Source organism: Physella acuta, unplaced genomic scaffold, assembly GCF_028476545.2.
Source record: "Physella acuta isolate Inbredline_101_S28 unplaced genomic scaffold, ASM2847654v3 ptg000662l, whole genome shotgun sequence".
NCBI lineage: Eukaryota > Metazoa > Mollusca > Gastropoda > Physidae > Physella > Physella acuta.
This window is the reverse complement of record NW_026732181.1, coordinates 94,843-110,639: the sequence shown is the minus strand read 5'-3', so window position 1 is coordinate 110,639 and position 15,797 is coordinate 94,843. Positions and strand designations below refer to the sequence as shown.

General features: G+C 35.6%; 1 protein-coding gene across 1 annotated transcript in view; it reads right to left on the bottom strand.

Annotated features, from left to right (window-relative positions):
- Positions 1 to 15,797, bottom strand: part of LOC131948857 (uncharacterized) — a 36,312-nt gene extending 20,515 nt beyond the window's left edge. The window contains exons 1-3 of the mRNA XM_059310558.1: positions 15,527 to 15,797; positions 14,003 to 14,036; positions 7,941 to 8,062 (exon numbers count right to left, since the gene is read on the bottom strand). Coding sequence (XP_059166541.1) covers positions 7,941 to 8,042 — 102 coding nt within the window. The 5' untranslated portion in view covers positions 8,043 to 8,062; positions 14,003 to 14,036; positions 15,527 to 15,797. The remainder of the gene's footprint in view (positions 1 to 7,940; positions 8,063 to 14,002; positions 14,037 to 15,526) is intronic.

Genomic DNA, 15,797 nt, shown 5'->3' with positions numbered 1-15,797 from the left:
ATTTAAAAAACTGCACATAAAATGTAGATTATATAATTATAGAATGGGCAGTTCTTGTGTTAAATGTATCGTAAGCTGTATTCAGTCCGCCTAAGAAGATTTTTTTTTACAAACGGGGGGGGGGGGGGGGGGGCACTGACCGCGGCAATTTTCTGAATTCATGGTATTTCAAGTTTATTTTTAAACATTTCAAATAATTGTAACAAAATCATAGTAAACATACATCATTATTTTGTGTCAAAGCCTAAGGGGGTCGTCTATAAATGGCGTCACACTCGTAGGAGGGGGGTCCGTAATTTTGTGACGGTGTGTGATGAGGGGGGGGGAGGGTTCAGATGGTGCGACGTCACACTTTTGCATTATAAAAAAAGCAATGTTAGAAAACGAATTTTAGACGTTATTTCGCGTTTTAGAAAACTGTTTTAATAAATTGTAATAGGAATTAATTAAAATACTATATTTTGACAGAGTTCAGACAAGATTTTGGAAAAATATCGATGTTTTAAAAAAAATCAACTGCAATTTTGAGGGGGGTCTGCCTTTTTGTGACTATATGTGACTGAGGGGGGAGAGGTAAAATCGTCAAAAAAGCATCACGTCATTTATAGATGACCCAAACACGTGTAACGTAAAGTTGAGTGGAAATAACATAATGACGTCATGTTCGTTAGCCGAATTTACGCGAACTCATATAGTCGTTGATAGCTAGACAGCCACATTAAAATATTCGGTCTACAGCTTACAGCACCAACAATTTAAAAAATAATAATCTCTTACTCTTTCTGAGAAATAGTGGGTAAAAAAGCCTTTATAATCGAGAGGTAAGGTACACAGCGTCTGAAATATGTCGTCGTCCCCCCCCCCCCTCGCTACGCCTCTGGACTGGGTTAGGATCTGTCCCTACTCACATGTAAAATGTAAAAAAACGTGAGTAGGTTAGGCTTTTGCATCTAGATCTAGCGTAATTTGTAAACGGTGTATTTGACATTGTGTATGAAGCTATACTAGAATACATTCATTCCGTTGATTACCAATTCTAATGTAACTGTATTACTCTTTTCAAACACCTGCTTCACCTTGATCTACTCTATTTAAATTAGGTCAGGGACAGGTCGTAACTTTTAATTTATGTTTTAAGTACTAAACTATTATAATCAGCCATGGAAATGCTGCAGCTATAGTAAAAATTGGTTGATAGAATTCTTTTTACTAAAAAAAATTTCATTTGAGCGAGTGTTCTTAACCGACATTTTGAATGTTATGTAAATGCCTAGTGCTTATAATTATTTTTTTTTTTAATTCAACAATAAAATAGATAGGCCTATATTTTAACATGTTCATATTTGTTAGTTTGAAAATTGACGAAAATTGACCATAAAAGTACACATTTGAGAATCGGATCTGTTTTTCGCTTATATATATATATATATATATATATATATATATATATATATATATATATATATATATATATATATATATATATATATATATATATAATATAAATTTTAGCTGGTAAATGGTTGCCGTACATCCTCTATGAATGAATTCATTGTTATTGTTCCTAACGAGTTAGATCTAAATAAATCCCTTTGTTTGTATAGACGTCGCATAAAACAGACACAACACTGCAGTATGACACAACTAGTTGTTGGAAATTGATTATTTACAGCAGACAATGCAATGGATGCTTTCCATCGATTCACGTCCCGAGCCTTTCTACGCGACAAATTAAAAATTCAATTTGTAAGTGAAATCCGCTTTGTGAAAAAACTGATTGCACATCAGATAGTAGACATTACTGAACACGCATAAGGTAGAAAAATAGCTCTTAAGGTAAAAATATATGGTTAAACTTCATAAATAATTACATTAAAAATACACCACTTGCACACTAAGTGATAAATATTAGTAATATTTATAAGTGGACTTTATAATATTATGGAATAATACTGCAGAACACATTTCTTCGTAGCTTAATCGAAACTCAGCATTTGTCCGGCAGTAAAAACAAAAAAAAACTCAGAAAGAAAGAAGTCAAATTTGTTTTAAGGGCTACTTCACAGTTCGGGAAACTTAACCAAATAGCGTGTGGAACATGCCACATCTTCTCTTTAACATACATAGTCGCCATGTGTGGTCTTTTAAAATGGCGCCCTTTCAGCACGACAGTGCGTCAAGGGAACCATTTTGGTGACAGAAATCATGTGACGAGAGCAAGGTGACGGAGTGTGTCAGGAAAAAACAACGAAGCCTACACAGTTGCTAAACAGCGTCTTCTGAAGTATTGCTGCTTCGCTATTCAACAAATGACACATTACTACTATTGAAACGGTGGCGTATCAACTCACGGGCGGGCACTGCCATCTATGGCATATAGAGCACCCAGTCATAGATGAATCTAAAACATAGAGGGCCCAGGTCACGAACTTAATTTATCCGGCAGAGCTTGTAGCTACATCAGAAAGCTACATTTAAAGCAGGGGCAATACAGAACAGCACTGTGTGAAAGCTGGCCAATAAAACTGAGCATGAAGATAATTACAAGTTAGACGAACTTGATCAACTCTTTCTCTTTCCACCTTTTTACCTTCTCGTATACCTTTTATCCTCTGTAAATTTTGCAATTGGTGTTACCCCTCCCCTCCTTTCCCGTGTGAGAGCTCTAAAGTGTGCACATTTGAAACTAACAAAGTTTATCTATAGTCGGTTATTAATACAGCTGGGTGTAGCATTGGTTTCTCTACAGTTCGCAAGCTCACGTCATGGTGTATCCCGTCTTCTTTTTGTCGGGACTGTCGATGTGTACTTAAAGAGGCTTTTGAGCTTCAAAAAGCATTTTTTTTCTATATAATTTGCAATTTTTGCCTTGGTGTCACCCCCCCCCCCCCAATAGTGTCATCCGTTTAGGCTCACACCCCCTGCACCCCCGCGACGCCTCTGATCTTCAGTAACGTTTCAGTTAGGTGGACGAAATTTTAAACATACGTAAAAGATGCTATTCTCTTGATTTTCAAAAATGTTGAGTGATTTCTACTGGACGGATTTCTTCAAAACGTTTCACGTCTGTCAATTGGCCTACTCGATTTCCATCTTTCTGTGAACTAACATTTGTATGAATCAAATGTTTAATTAATTTTTATAAAGTAATGAGTGTTTCCTTTATAAAGCACTAATTGTCTGCTTTATCATACACACATTGTTTACGTTCATTTGGTGCGCAATTCTTTTTTCTATGCGATTCTATTTCGATTTAGAACATTTAATATACCAGAAAGTTCAAGAGAGATCACTCCCGCTTTATTTGTAATGCGTTGAAACATAGCAAGCACGAACCCAAAAATAACGCTGAAACTTTCCACCTTTCCTCAAACTTTGTTCAATTTATTTAGAAATGACGAAAAAAATTAGTTAACCTAAATCAATATGAAATATCGTCCCGTATACAAGTCGGCGACACGTTTGATGCACATAAATTTACCGATCTCACTCGAATAGATCAAGGATTATATTGGCATATAATAACTGCTCTTAGGATGCGATGGTAAAAGATCTAAATTGTGATCAATTAAATAATTTTATAGGAAACATCTGTCTCTTGGTCGACATACACATATTTTCTTTGTTTAACCAATCATTTATTTACTCTGCCAAAGTAACCACGCATTCCCTTTATTTAACGGACAACACGCATTCTCTTTAACATACAATCCATATTCCCTTTTTAACGGACAATCACACATTCCCTTACTTAACGAGCAGAAAACACGCTTTCCTTTTGCTAATGTGGCCCATTAAATATTTATCTATTGCTTTTTTTTTGTTGTTATGTTTAACTTTTTTCCATCAGGGAGAGGTTATATAATCTGTGAACTTCTCGCTAAAGATCGTATATAGATGATGATATGTCCGTATGTTTAGTTTCTGATATTGTAACGTTTGTGTAAGAATATTTAAAGTAATTCATGCCACTAACATAGCAGAATGACTCAATCAGACTTAATTTTCTAAATTGCTGTTTTGTCCAATAGTTTTTGATGTCGCTACATAACGACATAACCGGTCATAACCTAATTAGCATCGAAAATAAGTTCAGTTAAATAAACCGGGAGTGATCTCCCCTAAACTTTCTCGAATATTCTTATATAACTCGGAATATAGACATGATTTTTAATTACTTAAACTTTTAAAAATAGAATAGAATCTCGTAGAAAAAAGAATTGCGCAACAAGCGAACGCCAAAACAAAATGTGCATAATAGTGCGCAATATTATTAATACTTTTTAAATTTACATGCGTTTTTTGAGAAATCGGAAAGAGCGTAAATTAGTACTTTAGTACGGAAATTACTCAAAATTTGAAAGAAGGTAGAGAATTAGATCTTTTACTTACATGTGAAACTTCATTTATCTATCTGAAATAGTACTAAAGTTATAGGCTTTTGAAAAATTCAAAGTAGAAAAAGTACCACTTCCGGTTATCGGAAATCGCTCAAAAGTTGATCAGGATCTACGATTTTGATAAAATACTTATATATGAAATTTCATCAACCTAGCTGTAACGGTACTCAAGTTATCGTGTTTACACACAGACACACAGACAGACATGCAGACATACGGACAAGATTGCAAAATTATGTTTTTCCGTATCAGTGATGTGTAAAACGATTACAAGACTTTCTCTATACTTCGCATATACGAGAAAGTAAAAAAATGATATACCTTAAATTCAGCATTCAGTGTTGGTACGATAAAAGAAAATCAGCTACATTAATGATTTTTACACGCTTGAAAAATAATTCAGGCATTAAATGGTTAAAGATAGACCTACATGTATGTATATATATATATATATATATATATATATATATATATATATATATATATATATATATATATATATATATATATATATATATATATACACACACATATATGTTGGCTGGTACTCTATTGTTTATTCTTAAGTAAAATAGTTTCTTTTAATACATAAACCTTTGTGAGGTCTAATGAATGTAAATAAATGTATTGAACTATGTGTTAATAAGTTTTATTTTTAGTTTAATATCAAGGTTGTGTTAGTGTGAATAATTAGTTTGCTCAGGTCTGGTAAGCCGCCTTGTATTAAGAGAAAAAAACCATCACCACTCTCTCAGCTCTCTGTATGGGTAATCAACCCATCTACCCCTTACATTTACACTAGGCATGCTGCCCAGCTTCGCTTAGGCTTTCGAAAACATTGAGAATTTGAATGCTTAATTAATTCGCCCGAGGGTCGGTCTACGACCTCAAGAGTTATGAAGAGGTTCCTCCGTGGACATTTTTTTTCGATTTATAGCTCATATAAGGCACCGGTCACTCGAGGTCAGTTTTGACCCCCTCATCGTAGACTTTTCGGCCACCGGCCCCCGTGTTCTGTCGCCCCAAGGCAAGATCCTGCCAAATTTGAAGCGCCTGCGGCGCCGGGAAGTGCCCTATCGGACACCCGACAATCTAGATCTAGATCTAGAATCCTGATAGAATTTTTTTTTAAAGTTTAGCCCGAGCATAATAAAAAAAATACATTAACCAAGTTGACTTGGTGTCTCGAACCCGCACCACCTGCGTGGTTTTTAGTACACTAACATCTCCGCTATTTAGGTACCTTATACTATACGGAGAATGAAACACGTATTTTAAAATCTTAACTTACGCAAATATGCCTATTCTTTCAAATTAATTTTTTTTATCTCAAATTAGCCAGTTCCAAACAAAGATTTTGTATAAAATAAATAAGTCTTGAAATAGTTTAGTCCTAATATAGAAATTTATTTTTGGAATAGATTTTTAGAAAAGTTAGAGTCTAAATCTAGATCTTAGCGTCTACGTCTAGTTATTGCGTAGATTTAGATTTATTCTAGATCTAGAATCTCTAGATCTAGAATCCAAATAAATAAAATAAATTTTATGAGTTTAGGCCGGAAAAATTGTATTGTATACATTTCATAGCGTACGTAGATCTAAATCAAATTTGAATGAAATAGTTCATTTCTTTTTATTGTAAACACGGCAGATGACGTCATTAGTTAATGTATAAACATTAGTGATGTCACAGTTTTATGCGTTCTTTTTCACATCTATAAATGCTTTTCCGGTTGCATAAATAATACTGTTTCTCTACATTCGAATACGCCTTTAATTTTTATTTTTCTTCTTTAAATAAAATTGTGGTTATGCATTTAAAACATCTAACATATTATTTTCAACAAAAGTCCGTATAAAGGTATCCATATATCGCTGCCGATTCTGACGTGATGTCCGGCGAAAATATTTTGCGGAAAGAGAGAGAGAAGAGCGCACATGGCCTTTTATATATTAGGATACACATACACACACACACACACACACATATATATATATATATATATATAAAATAAGTAATCTTCTCAATAAAGACGCGTCTAATATAAAAGTGGTGTTATCACTAAAGTTATGCCTATGCAGTGGCGTAGCGAGGTCGGGTGTCACCCGGTGCGGCACTTAATGGTGTCACCCCCCCAGAGGCATAGAGACCCTTCCCAGGGACAAACTTTCAAATTTTCGATTTGCACCCCCCCCCCTCGAGTTTTCGATTTGCACCCCCCCCCTCAAACTTTCGATTTGCACCCCCCCCCCCTCGAGTTTTTCTCTTTATATTTTGCTATTTTTTGCCTTGGTGTCACCCCCCTAAATGGTGTCACCCGGTGCGGTCCGCACCCCCCGCCCCCCCCCCCCTCGCTACGCCCCTGTGCCTATGCATTATAAAGAAAAATTTGAGCCTATAATCAATATTCACCAACAGAAGAGGATTTAAGTTTTATATGTGTAGCGGCTTTACAGTTGCTATAAAAAATCAATAGATCTTGATGAGTTAATTTTTAACTCATCAGTTAAAAGTGTACAAGTCCTACTAGTCAAAAGTTATTCATCGATTTCCTTATTGATTACACTTTTTTGTGTGTATCTAAATTAGTAGGCATACAGTAATTCTGCATAAAGAAGTAGGCTTTATGCATGTTAAATTTCTACAGACTGTAATCATCGAACGAGAACTGCCTTTAAAAAAAAAGAAATCAGTTCACAAGACAACGATGTATTCCAAATACAGACCACGTATTTGTTTATTCCATAGATTAGAAGGGGGAGAAACACAGTTTTAAAATTATCTCCATTGTCCACACAAGATGACCCACTGGTACTCAAAATACTTCGGACTACTTTACATTATGAGGACCTCGATATTTACAACTTATATGATCAACTTTACATTATGGGGACCTCGATATTTACAACTTATATGATCAACTTTACATTATGGGGACCTCGATATTTACAACTTATATGATCAACTTTACATTATGAGGACCTCGATATTTACAACTTATATGATCAACTTTACATTATGAGGACCTCGATATTTACAACTTATATGATCAACTTTACATTATGAGGACCTCGATATTTACAACTTATATGATCAACTTTACATTATGAGGACCTCGATATTTACAACTTATATGATCAACTTTACATTATGAGGACCTCGATATTTACAACTTATATGATCAACTTTACATTATGAGGACCTCCATATTTGCAACTTTTATATGACCAACTTTAAATTATGAGGACCTCCATATTTACAACTTATATGAATAACTTTACATTGTGAGGATCTCCATATTTACAACTTATATAACTAACTTTACATTGTGAGGACCTCCATATTTACAACTTTTATATGACCGACTTTACATTATGAGGACCTCAATATTTACAACTTATATGACTAACTTTACATTATGAGGACCTCAATATTTACAACTTATATGACCAACTTTACATTGTGAGGACCTCGATATTTACAACTTATATGACTAACTTTACATTATGAGGACCTCAATATTTACAACTTTTACTTACTTTGCATCCTTCACATGTAGCCACTCCATAGTGGAACCCAGTGGCCTTGTCGTTGCAGATACGACAGTCCCCAAAAGGAAATGGAATGGCGCCGTGAGGCATATCTGTGTTTCTGCTACATGCTGTAAGATAAAATTAATACATAGCAGTTTGTTTTATTAATCGAACAACAAAGTACAACTTTATATTTTACAATTATTTTTTACTGCGGCACAAAGCCAGAAGCCTGTCGCCTCAACATCGTCCTGATAAAAACAATATGTTTACATTCAGTCAACGTATAACGTGCAAACACATTGCAACTAACAGGAAATAGGACTATTATAACTTATTATAAATCATGCTTTTCTTTTTAATTATTTACATAGTGGTTTATTATCATATATTTAAAGAAATACATTTATTTTCTCCTTTTAAGAGCAAAAGTATATAAAAGCTTGTTATTTAAAAAGTTTTTATTGAATTTTTAAAAGCTAAAAGTAGGTGTCACTGTACTCGCCTAGTTACCCCCCCCCCCCCCCTCCCGCCCCCACTGTTACACACCCGGATGTGGTCTATTAGTGTTCATTGATACATAAACACGTGAACTATAATTGACAATGTATTATATCCACATTGACGCTGGCCGTCTGCTGAGAATTTGAAAGCTCTCTTGCCAGCTGTTACAACAGTTTAAGTAAAATAAAGTTTCCCTTTCAAACCGGACGGTCTATGTCGGTCTATGTGGTCTTGTTTAGCCGCCGTTACTTTCCCTAACGTGAGTTAGGTACCCATCAGAGTTGGGTGGACTCAGGGACGGTCTACTGACTTGAACCCGGATTAGAACTCGAGACTTACGGGTTAGCAGTCCAGCTCTCGACCGCTAGACCACTCCTTCCCACTACAACAGTTGCAGAAAAGCATTTGGGCGCTCATAGGAGCTGTAGACGAAGCGGTTCATCAACTCAATTATGCTTTGTTAGTAGTTACCCCGAGCCCCCCCCCCCCCCTTAAAATGACGTCACACCTCAGCCTACAACCTCCCCCCCCCCCACCCCCTCAAAATTGCAGTTGATTTTTTCTTAAAATATGATGAGTCAACATAGAGTGTTTTAATCAACTCCAATTCCAATTTATAAAAACAAATTTCTAAAACGCGAAAAAAAACGGCTAAAACTCGATTTATAACTTGATTTTTTATAATGTAAAAGTGTGACGTCACACCATCTGAACCCCCCTCCCCCTTATCACTCACCGTCACAAAATTACGCCCCCTCCCCCTACGAGTGTGACGTCATTTATGGACGACCCCTTATTTAAATAGTAGTGTATTATTATATATTTAAAGAAAATATTTTATTTTCTCCTTTTTAGTGCATTATTACATTAAAGCTCGTTATTAAAACGTTTTTACGCATTTTTAGCGCAATTTCCATTCTGGAGAAATGCGTTTATTAACCCGTCATTTCTGGATGTATGAATGTATGAATGGATGGATGGATGGATGGATGTGTGTCCGCAGCTTTAAGTCGTATCTCCTCCTCAACGAAGCAATATCGATGACTAGTTCCAAAAGCAATTATGTTAAGCAAGTTACGAGGATGAACATAGGCCACAAAAATTCCGGGTTTCTTTCATGGATTTCCCGGAAAAGCCAAAAAACCTCGAAAAAAGCCGTTTTTGGCCCATATCTCGGCAACCAGACCACTTAGCGACTTGAAACATGTACCAATCGATTCCTGCCATAATTTAGAACAATATTGCAGAAGAAAGTTTTCAAAAATATCCTTTCGTTCGGTCACAAAAATTTTTTTGAATTAATTAAAATTTGGACCAAATTAGTAGGCATTTTTTCCAACCACACCACACGCGTCATCACGTTCAATAGCTGCGCCATCACGTTCACTGGCTGCGTCATCACGTTCAGTAGCTAGGCGCGCAATGGTTTTTAGTCATGTAACTCTATTGTAAATAAAACATGTAAAATACTGAAAAAAAAATTAATAAAAAACGTTTTAATAACTAACCAATGGTTTTACTAACCCTGCTCTTGATTTACGCTACGACAGAGCTATTTTTAGATAACATAAGGAAATTGCGCTAAAATTGTCACTAGACTTTTTAAATAACTTGTTTTTTCTAATGAATAGATTGTTCGAGTAGTAGGCCTATTAGTATTATACGACAGTTATTATCACCAGTTTTAACGTCAGGTTGCATTCTAATTTTACCGTAGTGTAAGGCCTTTTTGTGCACGAATACAAAACTTCCTCTTTACTCTGTACAAGGGAAACTAATAAAATTGGAGTGATCTTCCTGATACTTTCTCGTATATTCTTATATAACAAAGTAGGATGGCACTTACAGTGCAATCCGACAAAAGAAACTTATTAATTTTTTAAATACTTATATTTATAACTAGAATAGAATCGAGAAGAAAAAAGAATTGCGCACCAAATGAACGTTAACAGTGTCTGCATAATTGAGAGGAATATTAGTACTTTATAAATGAAATTTTAATTGTTTTTAAATTAATGAATTAAACATATAATTTGGCCACATTTTGTGTCACAGTGGATTGTCATCGAGTCTTGGCATACTTGAAAAGTTTGAAACAAGTCAGACCTATAGAAGTGATATTTTTTTTAGAATTCCGAAATACGTAAACTACTAATTTCGGTAACAGGAAATCTCTGAGAATTTGAAGGAATCAAGAAAATAAAATAATACCTAAGTATGAAATTTTGTTTACCTAACTGAAATAATTTCTCTAAACGAAAATGTAAAAATGAGTAAATAGTTTGTTAAATAAGCTTTACGGATTTCAGTATCATCAGCGCTAAACGATGTTTTATGGTAATTAAAAAAAAATGAAACCAGGCTTTACTGTATCTAACACGATCTCCTGTCAATGGAGTGCTTGGTGAAGCTACAGATGTTCAATATTTAAATGCGGCATTTGACACGGCTAGTCATCTGACACCGTTAATCAAAGGCTCAAAAGTACAATTATTAGGATGAGTTATCTAGCACTACTTTTATAGATCGAATGTTCCAGCCGTCAGAGAATCCTACGCTTAGGCTATAGTAAACAATTCTAGATCTATTTAGGTCGCAATGTCTGTATATAGGTTTGTGACAATTTTTTAAATTCAATTTTAACCCTCTCCTGCCTTTAACGTAGACTAGACTACCCGTCATCCATTGGGTAACTGTTGGTTTCGGGGGTCATCCATAAAAAACATCACGTCTATCACTTATCGTCACAAAAAAACCAGACCCCACATTCAAAAAAGTTTTTTTTTTATCTTTTAAAAACGGCGATTTCGGCTGAGCATTGGTCTGACCACATTATCCTTTCATATACTGACATCACAGGTTACATACTCAACTCTACTTCACCTGCCCAGTGTCCCGCAAAGTCTCAGACAACATGTTTTTATCGTTTAAAAAAACTATTCCGGTCGAGCATGTCTCTGACCACACTATCCCTTCATGTGCTTAGGACAAAGAAACAGATGTACTCTACTTCACCTGCCCTGTATCCCGTCAAGTTCAGATAGGAACCTTTATCATTCACATCTAAAAAATAAAAATACTTGAATTTTTTTTTAACATTGACGTGATGTGTCTAGAACCCGTGCCACCCGCATGAAAGCTTATAACACTAACAACTTAGCTATTTAGACTCGTGACGTCACGATTGTTTTTAAGTGTATAGTTTAATACTTTGAGTCTCCTTATGCAAATTGATTTACGCGCATAGGCCCAATGTAGATCTATATCTAAGTCTAGTAACTTTCAAATTAAATTTTATCTTAAATTAGCCAATTCCATAGCTAAACAAACAAAGATTTATATAAAATTTTTCCCAACACCAAAACAAAGTAATAAAAGGTAAATTATTCCCCCCCCCCCCCCCCATGGATTGGTTTTTTAAAGAGAAGTAATTGTGTTTTCCTAATTTGTCAAGGGGCGTAATGAGTGCTAAAGGACTAAATGTAAATAATTTTAAGACACAATTGCAATTTTTGTGAAGGATGATACATTTTCTTTAATTTTGTTTGACGGACATGCCTACAATTATTACTTAAAGTTTGAAAAATGAAAATTGTTTTAGAACACCTTCAATATTATTTTTTTAAAACATGAATTTAGACGATGAGCACTTTATTATTTTTTCTTATATTTCTTTGAAATCCTCGGTTTGCCCGCGATCACATACAGAATTGAACTTTATATATTAGACTAGGCATGCTGCCAAGCTTCGCTTAGGCTTTCGAAAACATTGAGAATTTGAATGCTTAATTAATTCGCCCATATAAGGCGCCGGTCAGTCGAGGTCAGTTTTGACCCCCTCATCGTAGACTTTTCGGCCAACCGACCCCCGTGTTCTGTCGCCCCAAGGCAAGATCCTGCCAAATTTGAAGCGCCTGCGGCGCCGGGAAGTGCCCTATCGGGCACCCGACAACTTAGCTTTATAGATCATCTAGATCTAGATCTAGAATCTCTAGATCTATATGATCTAGAATCTCTAGATCTAGATGATATAGAATCTCTAGATCTAGATCAATATCTAGAATCTCTAGATCTAGAATCCAAATAGATAAAATACTTTTTTTAAGTTTAGGCCGAGAATATCGTATTGTGTAGTCTACATTTCATAGCGTACATAGCTCTAAATCATATTTGAATGAAATAGTTCATTTTTTAAAATTCTAAACTCGGAAGATGACGTCATCAGTTTTGTGCTCTTTTTTTATTTAGTCTAAACAATAAGCGACGTCATTGTTAAATGCGTTCTTGTCCCAAGTTTATACACTTTTCCGGTTGCATAAATAATACTGTTTCTCTACATTCGAATACGCCTTTATTTTTTTTATTTTTCTTCTTTAAATAAAATTGTGGCTATACATTTAAAACATCTAAAATATTATTTAAACAAAAGTCCGTATAAAGGTATCCATATATATTATATTGCTGCCGATTCTGACGTGATGTCCGGCGAAAATATTTTGCGGACAGAGAGAGAGGAGTGCGAACGTGGGGATTTATATATTAGGATAGATAAATTCTATAAAGCTTATGCGAGATCACTCCCGTTTAAAAAAAAATTAATTAATATAATTAGTAACACAAGGGGAGATTATTACATTAGGTAGTGGCGATACTCAATCAGTCAGATGAGCACTGACGGATATTTTCACGGATATGGAAACCGACCATGGATTAATAAGAGGTCGTCTATTTAAGACGTCACCACGTTTAGGGTGCAAGGGAGGGAGTGGGGTCAATTTAAATTGACACTCGTAGGGGGGAGGGGGGTCCGTAATTTTGTGACGATGTGTGATGAGGGGGAGGGGGGGTCAGATGTTGCGACGTCACATTTTTGCATTATAAAAAAGCAATGTTAGAAAACGAATTTTAGACGTTATTTCGCGTTTTAGATAACTGCTTTAATAAATTGTAATAGTTTAGACAAGATTTTGGAAAAATATCAATGTTTTAAAAAAATTCAATTGCAATTTTGAGGGGGGTTGTAGGTTGAGGTGTGACGTCATTTTAGGGGGGGGGTCTGGCTTTTTGTGACGAAGTGTGACGGAGGGGAGGGGGGGGGGGAGGTAAAAATCGTCAAAAAAAGCGTGACGTCATTTATGGATGACCCCTAAAATTCGTTTACTAACATTGTTTTTTAAAATGCGTCACACCTTTTGACCCCCCCCCCCTTCCCCCCATCACACCCCGTCACAAGATTACGTGTGGTGTCATTTATGGTCGACCCCTTATTAAAAATATTTACCGGCAACGTTTTATGTACAAATCGGGGTTTACAGAATACGTTGTGTCTGTGCAGCCACGGCAAATCAAAGTGAATCTTCAGGTTAACATTTACGTTCCGTGTAGATAAATAGAAATGTAGCCTTTAACACAAAAAGTATTTTCGGCACAAGTTAGGTTGTTTTTTACGACTACTATGAAGGCAAAATTTACAGAAACACAGGTTTTTTTTCATCTCAACAATAATTGTCGGATGCCATAAAAATTATAAATATAATAATTGTTTTTGAAAATTATCAACTTACTCGTAGAGGTTTATATCCTTAGAACATCTAATCACTGAAAAGTAGAACAAAATAGCAAGTACAAAACAATAATGCACTATAAATGAAAATAAATTCTTTTTACAGTAATTTTTTTACATAAAAAATCGATGGTCGTATTCCAAAGCTCCATTTACTACCAGTGTTTCCTCCAGACTTTTTTCTCCGGGGGGGGGGGGGGGGGGGGGGCACTTGAAATTTTCGGGGGGGGGGGGGTGGGGGGGGGCGGTCAACATTTTCGGGGGGGGGGCGAAGAGATGCATGGAAGAAACTCTGTTTATTACTATTACATTGTACATTAAATATTAAATTATATACATAAATATATATCTATATACTAGTTTGTTTAACTTACCAAGTGTAGAATCGCCCCTATTTTACATAACTAAAAATGCATTGTCTCAACATAAGAGTATCATGTAAGTTTTTTTTTTTTTAAATTTGGGCTTGCATCACGCACCTTGGAGAAGGGGTGTGGGTGTGTGAGGGCGGGAGGGGGGTATCTGAGGGAGGGCGGGAGGTGTGTGTGTGAGGGAGGGGAGGGTAACCGAGTGTGCCATCAATGAATCCGTTTATTTAATGACGGCTTAACATAATCTTCATTGTTCATTGCATTGTACAAGCACCGTTTAAAACTAGATCTAATTCCTCTTCAACTTTCGGATATCACAGGTCTGAATGTACCAGCAAGGACATCGCCGACTGTACTTAGTGTCTCGGAGAGGGGGAGAGAAGGGGTAGTTGGGGGAGGTTGGGGTAATGTGTGAGAGGGAGAAAGGGTTGTCGTGTGAGTGGAGAAAGGGGCTATTGTGTGGGTGGGGGAAGAGGGTGGGGAGGGGTGTGTGGGTGGGGAAGGGATTGTTGTGTAAAAGAGGACTGTTGTGCATTCTATTAAACAGTTCTAAAATGCAATTGCAATTACTACTACTACTACGCACTGCAAATTTTATATATATATATATATATATATATATATATATATATATATATATATATATATATATAGTTATAGGCCTATGTGTGTGTACATTGACATTTACTTTGCTATTTAAAACAAAAAAATTAGTAAATTAGTATTATTTAATTTGTTACAACACGCAATGATGATTAATTTTAATTAGTGTTTTCTTTTTTAATCTGATTCTATCACTACAGTCTGCGTAAGTTACACTGCTAATTTAAAGAAAACTAAGACTGATAAAATAATAGTTCACTACTTTTTTTTTTTTGTTGTTTAAATCGATTTTTAGGACAATGCAACATCTGTGGCTATGCTAATTTAATCTAAACACAATAATAGGCCTTGTGCATAACGAGCCAAGCTGTAGCCTTAACACACAAAAATAGATCACTAGATCTAGATGTTCTAGGTCAGTGTTGATTTGTTTTGGGTGGAATGTTGTGATTGGCTCAGTGTAACGGAGGTTCTAGACTAGACCTCTTGATCTAGATTATAGTTCTACTAGATTAGATCTCGATCTAGCGGTAAATAAAAATAACGTTTACCTTTTCTTATTGTAATTCTTCATTTCCCGACACTATGTTTATAGGTGTTCGGTGTGTCCACGTGAACGATTGGTAATCCTCAAGAATTAAGCACTCCTGTGTTAAGCTGTTATATCCCTGAACTACACACCAGCGTATAAATTATTCAGCTGCTTGGGTCACCGGTTACCTAAGTGAACTTGCTGACCCATATCACAGGACCGCTGCTACCTTTTTAACACAGTTTTAGAAATGTCGAGCGATGCCTGTGTAATCCAACAGTTTTTTTCTC